Source organism: Bos javanicus, chromosome 8 (genome assembly GCF_032452875.1).
Source record: "Bos javanicus breed banteng chromosome 8, ARS-OSU_banteng_1.0, whole genome shotgun sequence".
NCBI lineage: Eukaryota > Metazoa > Chordata > Mammalia > Artiodactyla > Bovidae > Bos > Bos javanicus.
Genome location: NC_083875.1, coordinates 25509706 through 25526114, shown reverse-complemented (window position 1 = coordinate 25526114; position 16409 = coordinate 25509706). Strand labels below are relative to the sequence as shown.

Below are 16409 nucleotides of genomic sequence, written 5' to 3'. Positions count from 1 at the left end.
GATAGTTACCAACCTTATATAGGATTCCAGTCAGGTATTGTTAATCTTGAATGTATTTTAGTTCAGCAAGTATTAATACATATTAAGTAGTTGCCAAATATAGAGTAAATACATATAAGGCTTTTAAAAAGCAGTTACTTTTTTTACACAGGTGTATTTTAATTGACTAACTGAATCAAAATTCATTTGATTTGATCATTTAATTTTAAAGAACTATATACTTCTAAGTAAATACTGTTGTTTTATATTTTAGTACATGGTTCCAAAACTGTGTCAGTCTGCATAATAAACAGTTTTCCATTTTACCCTTGATAATAAATATTTAGGTTTCAAAACTGGCTTCGTTAATTTATCTTTTTTTTTTCTTTTTTTAAGCTATCAGTCCATGATGCATTAATATTATCACAACCAGTTTCTACACCTTTACCACTAAGGTAATTAATAGTATATAAAATAATACATTTATTCACTTGGATCAGAATGCTTTAAAATATTTTAAGAGTTAGTATAATAGAGCTGTGCTGTTTTTACAAACTGAGAATAGCCTTAATGTTTCTAAGTTTGATAGCTGGTTGGATGGCAGGGGTCATTCACCATTTTAAAAATGAAACACTCAGAGTTGAAAAATTGGATGTAGGGAGTATTTCCCTCTTCCTCTCATCTCCCCTCCCCATATCCAGTTTATTACTAAATATTTCAGGTGAACTGACTTTACCTCCTAAAATGTCTTGAATCTATTAGCTTCTCTTCGTCTGCATTGCTAGTCCAGGCTTCGCGTGGTCTTTTACCTGAACTATTTCATTATGAACCTCTTAATTGGCACCCTTTTGCTCTTGTTCTTCAGTTTTTTATTCACACTGCAGTGTGTCTTTTTGAGAATGCTAGTATAAAATTGTTGGGAGAATGCAAATATTTTTATTTGGGGCATAATCTCTTACTGTATTCACCCCTTCCTTCCCTATGCTTTAGTCACAATATGTTTATTTCAATTCCTTGAACATGGCAGATGGTTTTTCTTGCCTCAGGAACTTTGCAAATGTTGTCTCCCCACGAACCCCTACCTTCACCCCTACCTTCTTTCTTTTGAGCTCGGCTCAAACAGCTGTTCTTTAGGAAGATCTTTCCTGATACATGCCCCTTTGTTTTCGAAGGATGAATTTGAATCATTCTGTTACACCATCTCATTAACTTTGCTACTTTTCAGTGATAAAAACTAAATCAGGTCCTAAATCAGGACTTGAGGCTAATATTATATTCTCAATTTATAAATATTCAGAAAATAATTTAATAAGCAAATCTTAATACCTTTTGGTGAAATAGTTCATAATCTTTTCTCTCCTTTTCTAGTGGAGCTAACTTTAGCACCTTGTTAATGAATCTGGGTCCTGAGAATTGTGCAACACTCCTGCTCTTTGTTTTACTTGAGAGTAAGATTTTGCTGCATTCTCTGAGGCCAGCTGTGTTGACTGGAGTAGCTGAAGCTGTTGTAGCTGTAAGTATAGAATTTTCTTTTTAGTACAGAATTCTTGAGAGAATTTTTACTCTGAAGGAAAATTTCCTTCAATGAAAGCAACTTTGAAATTACCACTAAATGTTTAACATAAATGTAATAGGGTGGCAAAGAGATAATATAAAGAAAAAAAGTAATTTGTATTGAGAGAAAATTTTAGTTTCTAATTTTTCATATTTTGGAGTTCTTCAGAGAAGCTATATGATTACATAAAAATAGAACTTGTGAATGAAGCTTACTGTATTAAATGAGAAGCTCTAGTCAATTTCAGCTGCCCTAAAATTGTGGGCATGACTAATTTCTCCCACTTTGAACCTTTGATCATTGTGGCCAGTAACATACAGGAAAATCTAGGTGATTGTAAAATTGAATAATGTACAAATGCTTTGCTATTGTGAAAAGCATAAATAAAAATTTAAGTCCTCTCCTGTTTTAAAACCTCTTGATGGCATCCCATTGCAATTAGAAAGAGGTCTGATCATTAGGGCTTTATAGGTCCATAATGTTGAATTTTGGATGTTCCATTTCTCTATCTTCCATTATTTGTTTAATTTAAAATGGTAGACTCTCCTCTCTTCCCTTCCCCATTTTACTGTCATGGAGGTAAGGATCTAGGTCTCTTTTTCACTCCTATGTCCTCAGCACTTATTACAGTTAATATCATGGAGTAAACACTCAGTAAATACTTGTTGAATCAACAAATGGGATATGTCTCCAAGATCTTAATCTGGTCAAAGAAATGCTGCTAGGACTGAAAACACTAATAACTATTTGAGATGGTTCATAGGGGGCAAAGATCCTAGTTATATACTGATTATTCCAAACCTCCCCAGTTGCATGTGAAAGCAAAAGTAGTTATAACATGAAAATATTTGTTAATGAACTGACTAGTTTTAGGAAGTTCCCACTCAAATATTCCTTCCTATAAAACTTTAGGGATTTTCTACTGCCCTCTGTCTGAATCTTTGTAGTTTAGTCTCTTGCAATGTGAACTTGGAAATCTTAATAAAATGCAAGATTGCTTGAAATTTATGTAACTGATGTTGCTTGTAAGACTATTGATAAATGAGGATTTGATAGTAAGGCAACTTATTTAAAGAGAAGAAAATTGAAAAGAATGGTGACAGGATAAATTCTGCAAAAGGAGAATGATTTTAATATCAAAGAATATTGAAGAGTTAATGGAGCCCTCCCTTATGGCTCATATAGTAAAGCATCTGTCTACAATGTGGTAGACCTGGGTTTGATCCCTGGGTTGGGAAGATCCCCTGGAGAAGGAAATGGCAATCCACTCCAGAACTATTGCCTGGAAAATCCCATGGACAGAGGAGCCTGGAAAGCTACAGTCCATGGGGTCGCAAAGAATCGGACACGACTGAGTGACTTCACTTCACTATAGCAAGAATTGGTGGAACCAGTGAGTATTTTTGTGAAATTGACTGTATTTTTGATTGTGCTGCAAAAGTCAAAGATGAAGATAAGGATGTTGTATTTTGTTGTTCAGTAGTTTTATTCTGAAATTTCTTACATAGGTGGAGGTGTAACGTACCTTTTGTTGAATGGAAGGTAGTCAGTTTTCACTGGAGGAAATCTGGAGTCCTTGCAAGGTCCCTTGCAAGCAGTTCTGCCCCTCTGCTCTCTGATCTCATTTTTGACTTCTCTCCCTTTTGCTCACTCTGCTCCAGCTGCGCTGGCCTGTGCTACCCCTGGAGCATATTAGGCAATCCTCACACCATACCGTCTTTGCCCTGACTGTTCCTTTCCTTCAAAGTGCTCTTCTCCTAGGTATCGCCTTGACTAAATCCCTCACCACCTTCAAGTTTCAGCCCAGTGTCTCTTTGTTAATGAGGCCTACCCTGTTTGGCCTGTTAGCCTACTTTGCCTCTTTCTTCTCTACTGTTCTAAACTCTAGTACCTTTTTCTTGGCTTTACTGTTTTTTTTTTTTCCCTCATAGCACTTAGCACTCTCTCACATGGCATATAGTCTATTTATTATGTCTTCTTTTTGTTTTCTCTCTTCCTGCTAGACCAGGTGTTTGAGTCAAATCCTGGCTGCCATTTGTTTTTCATAAATATGTTTTACTGTAACATAGGCTGTTTATTTATATATTTCCTCTGCTTTCATACATGAAGGCAGAGTTATTTGTGACAGACGCATTATGGTTTGCAAGCCATAAAGTATTCTGTATATTTTACAGAAAAAGTTTGCTGACTCTTATGCTGTACTATAAACTTCATGAGGGCATGGATCTTTGTTTTATACACCATTATAGCCCCATCAATGTAGAACAGTTTTTGGTACATGTTAAGTGCTCAGTTGCCAGAAAGCAAGTAAATGATTGAAGACAAAATTCCAATTCTGTGTAATCATCTGGAATAATTGGCAGAGGTAGTAAATGCTATAGGTAATTATTTGGGTGAATAATGATGTGTAAGGTGACAATTGAACTAGACCTTGAAAGATTACAAAGATTTTTATAATAGAGGAAAGATTTTGTCATCAGTGATTAAAATTTTAATATTGGTTGAAGTGGATCATTTTGTGTTTATTTGGGCAGTTAGGAAAATTTTTTGTTGAAATTTTTAGTTGACTGTTACTATTCCTGAGATAATTGATTAAATTTTTTGTTTCATTTTGATGTTCTTAGTTGAATTTTAATCAGAGGTTATCTTGAAATTTAATAGATGGATGAAATGCATCAGTTAAAAATCATGAATTTGTTTTATAAAATTTCCATCAATTTTTTCCTCTCACTTTCTCCATAAAATAGGAATGTGGATTTTCTATAGACATTAGAATTAACGTTCAAAGAGCTGTTAGCATTTTAATTGTGCTTATGATCATTGTCATGTCTAAAGGTTTTAATCATATTGGTTCATAGGATTAACCTGTAATGTTTTATAGTCATTTATATTTTGGAATGAAGTTTAAAGTGAAAGAAACTAGACTTTAGCTGCTTTTTAACGGTCCCTTTCTGTAATATTAGTTAATTACGTAATTCTCATTGCAAATTTAAAAGTTGGTTAATTTTTTAAAACTTTTTTCCCAGATGATCTTTCCATTTCAGTGGCAGTGCCCATATATTCCCCTTTGTCCTCTTTTACTGGCGGCAGTGCTCAGTGCACCTTTACCATTTATAGTTGGAGTTGACTCAAGGTATTTTGATCTTCATGACCCACCACAAGATGTTGTTTGCATTGACTTGGATACAAACATGTTATATCTGTAAGTTGGTTCTTTTTATATTATCTCCCTTTATATTTTTCTCCACATGTAAATATAGCTCTTTGAAAGCATATACAAATTGCTACTTTTAAAAGTTGTTAATATGTCTTCAATTCAGTGATTCTCAATCAGGACAGGTATCAGAATCCTAGAATGTTATGTGGTTTGAAAAAGATTCAATGTGTTCAGTATTATAATAGTTTATATTGGATAATAATCTTAACAGTAGGCAGGAGATGTTTATGTTTATCAGAAGATAATATGGATTCTTAAAAAGAAAAAGGGTAAACCCTGCTTTCAGAGCTCAAGAGCTGTGATATCTAGGTTTAATTCAGAACCCATGTGTAAGTCACAACATAGTGACCTTGGTCACAATATAGGGTAATATTATGCTGTTGCCTCAGTTCGAGATTTGAATTTTACAGGGATTGTAGAGAAATTGATACTAAAAATCAGTCACAGTTTGTGTTTACAGAGGTAATAAATTTGTATGGCAGTGGTATAACTGAGGGTTCAGAGAGTAGAGTACCACACTCGTAAAAGCAGCTTCATCCATCCAGTTCTAGATGGATGTTTAGGCGCTCCCTCCACATCCCATCGCCCAAAAACAGCAACAACAAAGTGGGAAAGAGCAGTAAATAATGAAAGTTCCTTAGTGTAAGTGACAGATTCCAGATCCTGGAGTGCTTTTATTCTTTCCTGTTTGATATTGGTAGAAAATGAATAGAGGAAGAATTTGGGATGAGACTTCAGTGGTTACAGCAGTAGAATTGGTTGGGGAAAATAGGCTTGCATCAACCCAAAGAATAACTTAAGGAAGGAAGAAAACATTTGATGTACCTTAAAAAATAATTTTGAAATGAATCTACCATTGTATTTTGAAAACTGTAATTGTGGTATTGTTGTAGCTCCATACGTTTGTTTATTTGAGCTTTCAATACTTTTTAAGAATTGAAGTATAGTTGATTTACAATATTACACCATTTTCAGGTGTACAGCATAGTGATATAGTATTTTTATAGCTTATATTCCAATAAAAGTTACTAAAAGCTAATGGCTATAATTCCTTGTGCTGTACAGCAGTGGTCCCCAAACTGGGTGGTACCAGGGACCAGTTTCTTGGAAGATAATTTTTCCATGGACTGGGGGTGGGTGGAGTGGTTAGGGGATGATTTGAGCAACATTACATTTATTGTACACTTTATTTCTAATCTAATACTGCCGTTAAAGTACCTGTCTAAGGCTCAGAGGTTGAAGACCCTTGCTGTACAGTATATCCTTGTTGCTTATTTATTTTGTATATAGTAGTTCGTGTCTTTTAATCCTATACCCTTATCTTGCCCCTCTCCCCTTTTTTCTCTCTATTGGTAACCGTTAGTTTGTTTTCTATAAATGTGAGTGTGTTTTGCTGTGTTCATTTTTTTTGTTTGTTTTGTATTTAGATTCTACATATAAATGATATCACATAGTATTTATCTTTGTCTGACTCATTTTACTAGGCATAATATTCTCTAGACCATCCATGATGCTGCAAATGGCAGAATCTCACTCTTTTTTTTACCAGTCTGTTCAGTTCAGTCACTCAGTTGTGTCCGACTCTGCGACCCCATGAACTGCAGCATGCCAGGCTTTCCTGTCCATCACCAACTCCCGGAGCTTGCTTAAACTCATTGTCCATTGAGTCCATGATGCTATTCAACTGTCTCATCTTCTGTCGTCCCCTTCTCCTCCTGCCTTCAATCATTCCCAGCATCAGGGTCTTTTCCAATGAGTTAGTTCTTTGCATCAGGCGGCCAAACTATTAGAGCTTCAGGTTCAGCATCAGTCTGAATATTCAGGACTGTTTCCATTAGGATGGACTGGTTTAGACCTCCTTGCCAGTCCCAAAGGACTCTCAGGAGTCTTCTCCAATACCACAGTTCAAAAGCATCGATTCTTCGATGCTCAGCTTTCTTTATAGTCCAACTCTCATGTCCATACATGACTACTGGGAAACCAAAGCTTTGACTAGACGAACCTTTGTTGGTAAAGTAATGTCTCTGCTTTTTAATATGCTGTCTAGGTTGGTTATCACTTTTCTTCCAGGGAGCAAGCATTTTTTAATTTCATGGCTGCAGTCACCATCTGCAGTGATTTTGGAGACCCCCAAAATAAAGTCTGTTACTGTTTCCATTGTTTCCCCATCTATTTGCCATGAAGTAATGGGACCAGATGCCATGATCTTCGTTTTCTGAATGTTGAGTTTCAAGCCAAGTTTGTCACTCTCCTCTTTCACTTTCATCAGGAGGCTCTTTAGTTCTTCTTTGCTTTCTACCGTAAGGGTGATGTCATCTGGATATCCGAAGTTATTGATATTTCTCCTGGCAGTCTTGATTCTGGCTTATGCTTCTTCCAGCCCAGCGTTCTCATGATGTACTCTTCATATAAGTTAAATAAGCAGGGTGACAATATACAGCCTTGACGTACTCCTTACCCTATTTGGAACCAGTCTGTTAATAATTTTTATTCATTTATCCGTTGATGGACACGGGTTGCTTCCGTGTTTTGGCAGTTGTAAATAGTGCTGCTATGAATAATGGGGTGCATATCTCTTTTCAAATTAGTGTTTTCTTTTTTTCTGGACATATACCCAGGAGTGGATTTGCTGGGTCATATGGTAATTCTATTTTTAGTTTTTTGAGGAACCTCCATACTTTTTTCCATAGTGCCACTACCAATTTACATTTCCACCAACAGCGTATGAGTGTCCTCTTTTCTCTACATCATCACCAGCATTTATTTGTCTTCTTTTTGATAATAGCCATTCTGACAGATATGAGGTGACATCTCAAAATTGTTTTGACTTTCACTTCTGTAGTAATTAGTGATATTGAGCATCTTTTCATGTGCCTGTTAGAGCCATCTGTATGTATTTGGAAAAAATGTCTCTTGAGTTCTTTCTGCCCATTTTTTTTATTGCATTGTTTGCTTTTTTGATAAGTTGTATGAGCTGATAATGAGTTGTATTGTTTGCTTTTTTGATACTGAGTTGTATGAGATGTTTTGGGTGTTAATTACTTGTTGGTCACATCATTTGCAGATATTTTCTTCTATTCCATAGGTTATCATTTTGATTTGTTGATGATTTCCTTTGCTGTTCAAAAGCTTTTAAGTTTACTTAGTTCTCATTTGTTTATTTTTGCCTTTATTTTGCCTTAGGGGAGTGATGCTAAAAATACTGCTATGATTTATGTCAAAGGGTGTCTTGCCTTTGTTCTCTTTGTCTTAGAGTTTTATGGTTTCAGGTCATATGTTTAGGTCTTTAATCTGTTGTGAATTTGTTTGGATATTTGGTGTGAGGGAATGTTCTAATCTCATTTGTTCTACCTGTAGCTCTCCAGTTTTCCCAGCACCAATATTTGAAAAAACTCTCTTTTCTTCATTGTAAATCTTGCCTCCTTTATCGTAGATTAATAGATTGTAGATGCATGGGTTTATTTCTGGGCTTTCTGTGTAGTTCAGTTGTCTATGTGTCTGGTGTTTTGCCAGACATAAAATGTGCTGTTGCTGTGTTTTGTTTTGTTTTGTTTTTGCTGTTTTGACCACTGTAACTTTGTAGTACAGTAGAAATTGGGGATGTGATACTTTCAGCTTTGTTCTTTCTCCTCAGGATTGCTTTGGTAATTTGAGGTCTTTTGTGGTTGTTCATGAATTTTAGGATTACTTGTTCTATTTCTGTGAAAAATGTTATGAATATTTTGATGGGGTTGTATTAAATCTGTAGATTACTTTGAGTAATATGACCATTTTAGTGATATTAATTCTTCCAGTTCAAGAAGAGCAAGAGATATTTTTCCATTTTGTATCATCTCCACTTTCCTTCCATGACTTTTCAGAGGTCTTTCATATTCTTGGTTAAGTTTATTTCTGGATATTTTATTATTTTTGATACAGCTTTAAATGGGATTTACTTAAAAAACTTTCTGATAATTCATTATTGCTGTATAGAAAAGCAATAGATTTCTGTCTATTAATCTTGTATCCTGCAAGCTTGCTGAATTCATTTATTAGTTCTAATAGTCTTTGTGTGGAGACTTTAGGATTTTCTTCAAAAATTTTTTTTAATTGAAGTAGAGTTGATTTACAATGTTGTGCCAGCTTCTGCTGTACAGTATAATGACTCAGTGATACACACACATACATACATTATTTTTTAATATTCTTTTCCACTATGGTATATCACAGGATACTGAATACAGTTCCCTGTGCTGTACATTAGGGTTTGTTTATCCATTCTGAATGTAATAGTTTGCATCTTCCATCCCCAAACTCCCAGTCCATCTGTCTCCCTCCCCTGTTCCCCTTTGTCAACCACCAGTCTGTTCTCTGTGTCTGTGAATCTCTTCCTGTTTTGTAGGTAAGTTCATCTGTGTTGTACTTCTAGGGTTTTCTATATAAAGTATCCTGTCATCTATAAAGAGTAACAGTTTGACATCTTCCCTTCCAATTTGGATGCTTAATTTAACAGGAAGGATGTCAGCTTTTCACCATTGAATATGATGTTAGCTGTGAATTGTCATATATGGCCTTAATTATGTTGAGATTTGTTCCCTCTGTAGCCACTTCATTGAGAGTTTTTATGGTGGTGGTTGAATTTTGTCATTTGCTTTTACAGTGTCCGTTGAAATGATCACGTGGTTTTCCTCTCCTTTTGTTAATGTGGTGTGTCACGTTGATTGATTTCTTTATATTTAGCCATCCTTGTGTTGCTAGAGTAAGTCCAACTTTATTGTGGTGTATGATCCTTTTTATATATTGTTGGATTTGATTTGCTAATATTTTGATGAGAATTTTTGCATCTATATTCAAAGATATTGGCCTGTAATTGTCTTTTTTGTAGTGCCTTTGTCTGGATTTGATAACAGGGTATTGGTGGTGATGAATTTGAGAGTGTTTCATCCTCTTTAATAATTTGCAGTACTGTTAGAAAGAGAAGTTTGGTAGAATTTCCCTGAGGAACTGCCTGGTCCTGGACTTTGTTTTCTGGGAATTTTTTAAATTGCAAATTCAAGTTTAGTACTAGTGATTGGTCTGTTCAGAGTGTCTGTTTTTCTTTTTCTGCCTTTAGAATTTACTGTTTACTTTTAACTTCTGCCATTTTAAGTATGGTATCTCTTGATGTGGGTCTGTTTGGGTTCACCTTGTTTGGGATCCTCTGTGCTTCCTTTATCTGGATATGTTTCTTTTCTCAGGTTTGGGGAGTTTTTAAGCTATAATCTACTTAAATACATTTTTGACCCCCTCTTCTGTTTTCTGGTACCCCTCCCTATAAGGTGAATATTGGTACATTTAATGTTATTCTTGAGGGCTCTTAAACGGTTTCCATTTTGAAAAATTTGTTTTTCTTTTACCTCTTGTTAGTCCCAGCAGTTCTCTAAACAGGCTTGTCTCCCCTGCATAGGATTCCTGGACTGGGGTGCCTTGCATTTGACTCTCACTGCTCCCTCCCCTGGGTGGGTGTCCACCTTATAATCTTCTTTTTCCTCTGAGTCCCCTCCATGGACACAGGTCCCAACTCAAATCACTTTTCTTTCCTTCCATGTGTATCTGTCTTATTGCCTTAGTGGTACAGTAGTTCACCTGCCAGTTTTCAGTTAGTTTTTCATGAGAATTGTTCCACGTGTCAGTGTATTTTCTGATGTATTGATGGGAGAAAGTGAGCTCCATATCCTCTTAGTGCACCTACTTGATCGATCTCCACTGTGGACGTTTAGATTTACTTATCGCCTGGAAACAATGAACTACTTGGCAAGCACTAAATATTTCTTGTAGTACACATTTTGTTATTTTTTAGTAACTATCCCTAAAAAAGTTACTTCAAGGTTGCATATACTGTGGTGCTTTGGAAGTTATTTTGAAGTTGTAACTCAAAGATTTACCCCATTTTATTTGCTATTCTGAATAAAATAATAGAGATTGTTAATTTTGCCCAGGCTTAAATAACTTCTGTATAATTTCTATAGATCAAAACACTATTTATAAAATAGTTTTGAATGTTTAATTATACAATTATGAAATGTTCTAGATACCAAAGAATTATAGAGAATAATGTAAATAATTTGCATGAATCTTCCACTAAGAGTCCAGATTCCACCAATACACATTATATTTTTACTAGTATAAATGATGTTTTGTTTTGCATGCTTTAAAAGTTTTTACGTTTGTACAGTTTTCTTTTTTTTTTCAATTGTATTTTTATTTTTTAACTTTACAATATTGTATTGGTTTTGCCATATATCAAAATGAATCCGCCACAGGTATACATGTGTTCCCTATCCTGAACCCTCCTTCCTCCTTCCTCCCCATACCATCCCTCTGTGTACAGTTTTCTGATTTGCTGTTTTCCTTAGCATTTTCTGTGAGCATTTCTATGTTGATACATGTAGCTCTACTTTGTTTTCAGTATTTACCAGTGTTGATGGCTATTTAGATTGCAGTTAAATTTTAAAGTACGGACAAAGCCTCTATGATCATTATTATGCATATTTCTTTGAATATATGGTTAATATACTCAAAAATATCCCTGAAATATATACCTAAGAATTTAAGATTCTAGCATTGATATTAGTAAGTGATATAGCATTAGCTCCAGCTCATGGTTGGCACATAGTGCTTTCATCTTTGTAGAGTTTGTGACTGTTCGTAACATATAGACTGTATGTTACTGACTCTGATATTTGTTGAGATTTGCTTCTAATAGGTACTTTTAAGTCTCAAGTCAGTTAAGTTTAACACTTAAAATATTATAATTCTAAAATGTAACTTTGAAACAAGACTTGTGTTATATTCATGACTCCAGTTAATGAAAGTCTGTGTTGGAGGGTTAAAATGAGATGACCAAATTTGGCTGAGGTTGATTGAAATGAAAAGAGAACTTCTTGGAAATCACTTAAGAATTTAAGTGATCATTTAAGTGATCATTGAAGAATGCAGACTCTTAAATTGTAACGTCAGTATAAATACCCTTTCCATCTTCTTTTTTAGTTTGACATAAGAATTTTGTTTAAGTAAAGACAGATTATAACAGACTTTATTAATTATGTTGTTATTTAATAGATCAGATGAAAAGAAGAACATGAACTGGAAGCAGCTTCCCAAAAAGCCATGCAAAAATCTGATTAGCACCTTGAAGAAATTGTATCCCCAGCTATTCTCAGGTAAATGTGAGGAAAAGAAGTTTTTTTTAAACTTTTCATTTTATATTGAAGTATAGCTGATTAACAATATTGTGACAGTTTCAGGTGAACAGCAGAGGGACTCAGCCATACATGTATCATTCTCCCCCAAATTCTCCTCCCATCCAGGCTGCCACATAACTTTGAGCAGATTTCCCTGTGCTATACAATAGGTCCTTGTTCATTATCCATTTTAAATATTGCGGTGTGTACATGTCAATCCCAAACTCCCTAACTATAAGAAGGAATATTTTTAATGAAAGAATGTATATAAAAGAATTCTTGTTAAATTTAAACGTAGTTTTGCTGTGTTTAATGGGAGTCTCATTGCAAAACAAATTCCAGTAGTGAGAGATTACTATGTGGTTCCTGGTGTCTGAGCGTGCTCTCTGTGCCTCCCTGTGAGCCTCTGCCAGTGAACCCTTCACACTAATGCGGAGAGGAGTTTCAAGAAGCCATGGGCTCTATTTTGACAATTCCCTTAATTGTTGAGTTATTATATATGTATAACATTATGTATTAATGTCATTTATTTCTCTTTCTTCATTTGTCAGTTCACCGAAAAACTCAAGAAGGTTCAGCAATTGAGATGACTCCAATTGAAGCAGATTTCTCTTGGCAAAAGAAGATGACACAACTTGAGATGGAAATTCAAGAGGCATTTTTGCGCTTTATGGCATCGATTTTAAAGGGCTACAGAACATATCTCAGACCAATCACAGAGGCTCCTTCAAATAAAGCTACAGCTGCTGATTCATTGTTTGACCGACAGGGTAAGTAGCATTGAAAATATAAATACTTTTTATTGAAATGAAAAAATTTTCTCTTTGGTAGTACTGCCAAGAAGTGTTTACTATATAAGATCTTAGAAATTTATATTAAAATATGGTGATCTTCTGTGTATTTGTAATCTAGTTCTATGAATAGAATTTCTTTTGACTTTTATACCTTATTTTTCTTCCTGAGAAATTTGAAATTGGAGGTGTTTAATTATGAAATGTCAAAGATGTTGCTTATATTTATAGTATTCTGTGACCAGTTATCTCAGTAGAATGAAGCTGGTCATTTGCTTTTAGGTGTTTTCTCAGCTTTATATAATTTTTGACCTTATACATTTTTGGCTTTACAGTATTCTCTAACAAATAGTTTTTGGAATAAAGCCACCAGTGTTTAAAATTTTTTGAAAAGTACAGCCTTGTTCCAGAGGAAAATACCATACTCATTCTCTTTAGTATTTGTAGTTTTAGGAAATTACAAAGATTTGTGTTGGTATTCAGCAGTTCTTATATATATAGTGGAAAACTTACAGATACATCAGTATTCATAACGATAATTATTTTACATATCTATAGTTTGGCCCTGCAGTTATTGTTTTTTTTAATCTGTATTTCCCCAATAATCCTTTTATCTTTTCTCATTTCTGGTTTAGGATGACTTATTTCTCAAATATTTAATTACCACTTACTAAGTCCAATTAGTTATTATTTAGGGATATCAGTCAGTCAGTCAGTTTAGTCTCTCAGTCGTGTCCGACCCCATGAATCACAGCACGCCAGGCCTCCCTGTCCATCACCAACTCCCGGAGTTCGCTCAGACTCACATCCATCGAGTCAGTGATGCCATCCAGCCATCTCATCCTCCATCGTCCCCTTCTCCTCCTGCCCCCAATCCCTCCCAGCATCAGAGTCTTTTCCAGTGAGTCAACTCTTGGCATGAGGTGGCCAAAGTACTGGAGTTTCAGCTTTAGCATCATTCCTTCTAAAGAAATCCCAGGGCTGATCTCCTTCAGAATGGACTGGTTGGATTTAGGGACATAGAGGAGTATAAAATCTATCTCCTTGGGATACCCAATGGAAAATAATTTAACATGTTTTAAGAAATAGAACAAATACTCAAGAAAAAGATTTTACATAATCATTCAGTGAGAGGGCATAAACATTCAGAAAAAGGAAACATTCTTAAAGATACTCATCATGAACTCTTTGGAAGACTTCATGAAAGAAGAGCATGACTTTAAAGAATGGATATAATTGCTATAATCAACCTGCTGCTACTACTGCTAAGTCGCTTCAGTCGTGTGCGACCCATAGGTGGCAGCCCACCAGGCTCCCCCGTCCCTGGGATTCTCCAGGCAAGAACACTGGAATGGGTTGCCGTTTCCTTCTCCAGTGCATGAAAGTGAAAAGTGAAAGTGAAGTCGCTCAGTCGTGTCCGACTCTTAGCGACCCCATGGACTGCAGCCCACCAGGCTCCTCCATCCATGGGGATTTTCCAGGCAAGAGTACTGGAGTAGGGTGCCATTGCCTTCTCCGATGATCAACCTGGGCAGCATATTAAATAGCAGAGAAATTACTTTACCAGCAAAGGTCCGTCTAGTCAAAGTTATGGTTTTTCCAGTGGTCATGTATGGATGTGAGAGTTGGACTGTGAAGAAAGGTGAGCGCCGAAGAATTGATGCTTTTGAACTGTGCTGCTGGAGAAGACTCTTGAGAGTCCCTTGGACAGCAAGGAGATCCAACCAGTCCATCCTAAAGGAAATGAGTCCTGAATATTCACTGGAAGGACTGATGCTAAAGCTGAAACTCCAATCCTTTGGCCACCTGATTCGAAGAACTGACTCACTGGAAAAGACCCTGATGCTGGGAAAGATTGAAGGCAGGAGGAGAAGGGGAGACAGAGGATGAGATGGTTGGATGGTGTCACTGACTCATGGACATGAGTTTAAGTAAACTCCAGGAGTTGGTGATGGACAGGGAGGCCTGGCGTGCTGTGATTCATGGCGTCGCAGAGTTGGACATGACTGAGCGACTGAACTGAACTGAAAGATTGATCCATGGGTTCAGGTGTTATCAGACTCATTCAATTCATTATAATTTCCCCATCAGCCTTTCATTTAATTATATTAGTAGCCTTTACTGATCATTGCCTAGATCCATTAGAAGAAAAGACTTCTTGTTACTGCTTGGTAGGAATTATTTATTTCTGTTTTATTGGAGCTTTTCTCAACTAAGTAATATTTCAAGGTGATCTAGTAAGGACAACAGCATGTGGAATGCCCTGAAGCATAACAGAAAGGGTGGAGGAAAAACTGACCTTAAAAACCATGCTTGAAATGCTGGATGAAAGCCAGATCGTGTTGGCTCTTTTAGGAACAATGAAGGATTTCAGTGTTTATTCCAAGAGTAATCGCAAGTCAGTGAGGGATATTTAAGTAGGTAATAGGATCAGGTTTGCATTTGTAAAACAAACAAACAAAAAAACCTCTTTGACTCCTCTGCAGAGGTTCAATTGGAGGCACCCAAAGTGTGGATCTACTTATTAGTTGATTATTGCATTGGTTCAAATGAAGTGACCTGGATTATTTGATAGCATGAATGGAAACGTGATTTTTAGGATGTAAATTGAATAGAGCTTGGCAATTGAATATGGGATGTAAGAGGGAGATGTCAAGAACGACTTGGAGCTGCATGTCTTTAACAACCAAGTGGATGGTTTATTGTTTATTTAAGGCCCTTTATTGAGAAGAAAAATGGCAGAGAGGGGAAGGATCTAATTATTTGTTAAGGAAAAGTTTTTCATTTTATTTATTTATTTTGTTGAATTATAATTGATGTGCAGCATTTATATGTTACAGGTGTACAACACAGCATAGTAATTCACAATATTTGCAGGCTATACTCCGTTTATGGGGGCTTCCCAGGTGGCACTAGTGGTAAAGAACCCACCTGCTAGTGCAGGAGATGTAAGAGATGCAGGTTCAGTCCCTGGGTTGGGAAGATTCCCTGGAGGAGGGGATAGCAACCCACTCCAGCTTGTTGCTTAGAGAATCCCGTGGACAGAGGAGCTTGGCAGGCTGCAGACTGTAAAGTAGCACAGAGTTGGACACGATTGAAGCAACTTAGCCACAGACACGCACACACGCCCTCCATTTATAGCTGTTATAAAATACCGACTATATTCCCTGTGCTGTGTGTCCTCATAGCTTATTTATCTTATGCATGATAGTTTGTACTTCTTAATCCCCTACCCCTATCTAACCCCTCCCTGCTTCCCTCTCCCCACTGGTAGCCACTAGTTTGTTTTCTATATCTGTGAATTCTTTTTTTATCATATTTACTAATTTGTTTTATTTTTTAGATTCCATATATAAGTGATAATATAGAGTATTTTTCTGTGTTTCACTTGTTTCACTAAGCATTAAACTCATCTGTGTTGTTGGAAATGGCAGAATTTCATTCTTATTTATGAATGAGTAATAGTCTATTATGTATATGCGTGTGTGTGTGTGTGTGTGTGTATCACAACTGCTTTATCCATCCATCTGTTGACTAGTTAGGTTACTTCCTTGTCTTGACTATTATAAATAGTGCAGCTGTGAATATTGGGGTGCATGTATCTTTGTGAATTAGTGTTTTTGTTTTTTCTGGATATGTATCCTGGAGTGTGGAATTGCTGGATC

General features: G+C 36.0%; 1 protein-coding gene across 4 annotated transcripts in view; it reads left to right on the top strand.

Annotated features, from left to right (window-relative positions):
- Positions 1–16409, top strand: part of DENND4C (DENN domain containing 4C) — a 117521-nt gene that overhangs the window by 41678 nt on the left and 59434 nt on the right. For all 4 annotated transcript variants that reach the window (XM_061425200.1, XM_061425199.1, XM_061425201.1 and 1 more), the window contains 5 exons: positions 376–434; positions 1348–1492; positions 4561–4736; positions 11832–11932; positions 12505–12723. In XM_061425200.1, coding sequence (XP_061281184.1) covers positions 376–434; positions 1348–1492; positions 4561–4736; positions 11832–11932; positions 12505–12723 — 700 coding nt within the window. The remainder of the gene's footprint in view (positions 1–375; positions 435–1347; positions 1493–4560; positions 4737–11831; positions 11933–12504; positions 12724–16409) is intronic.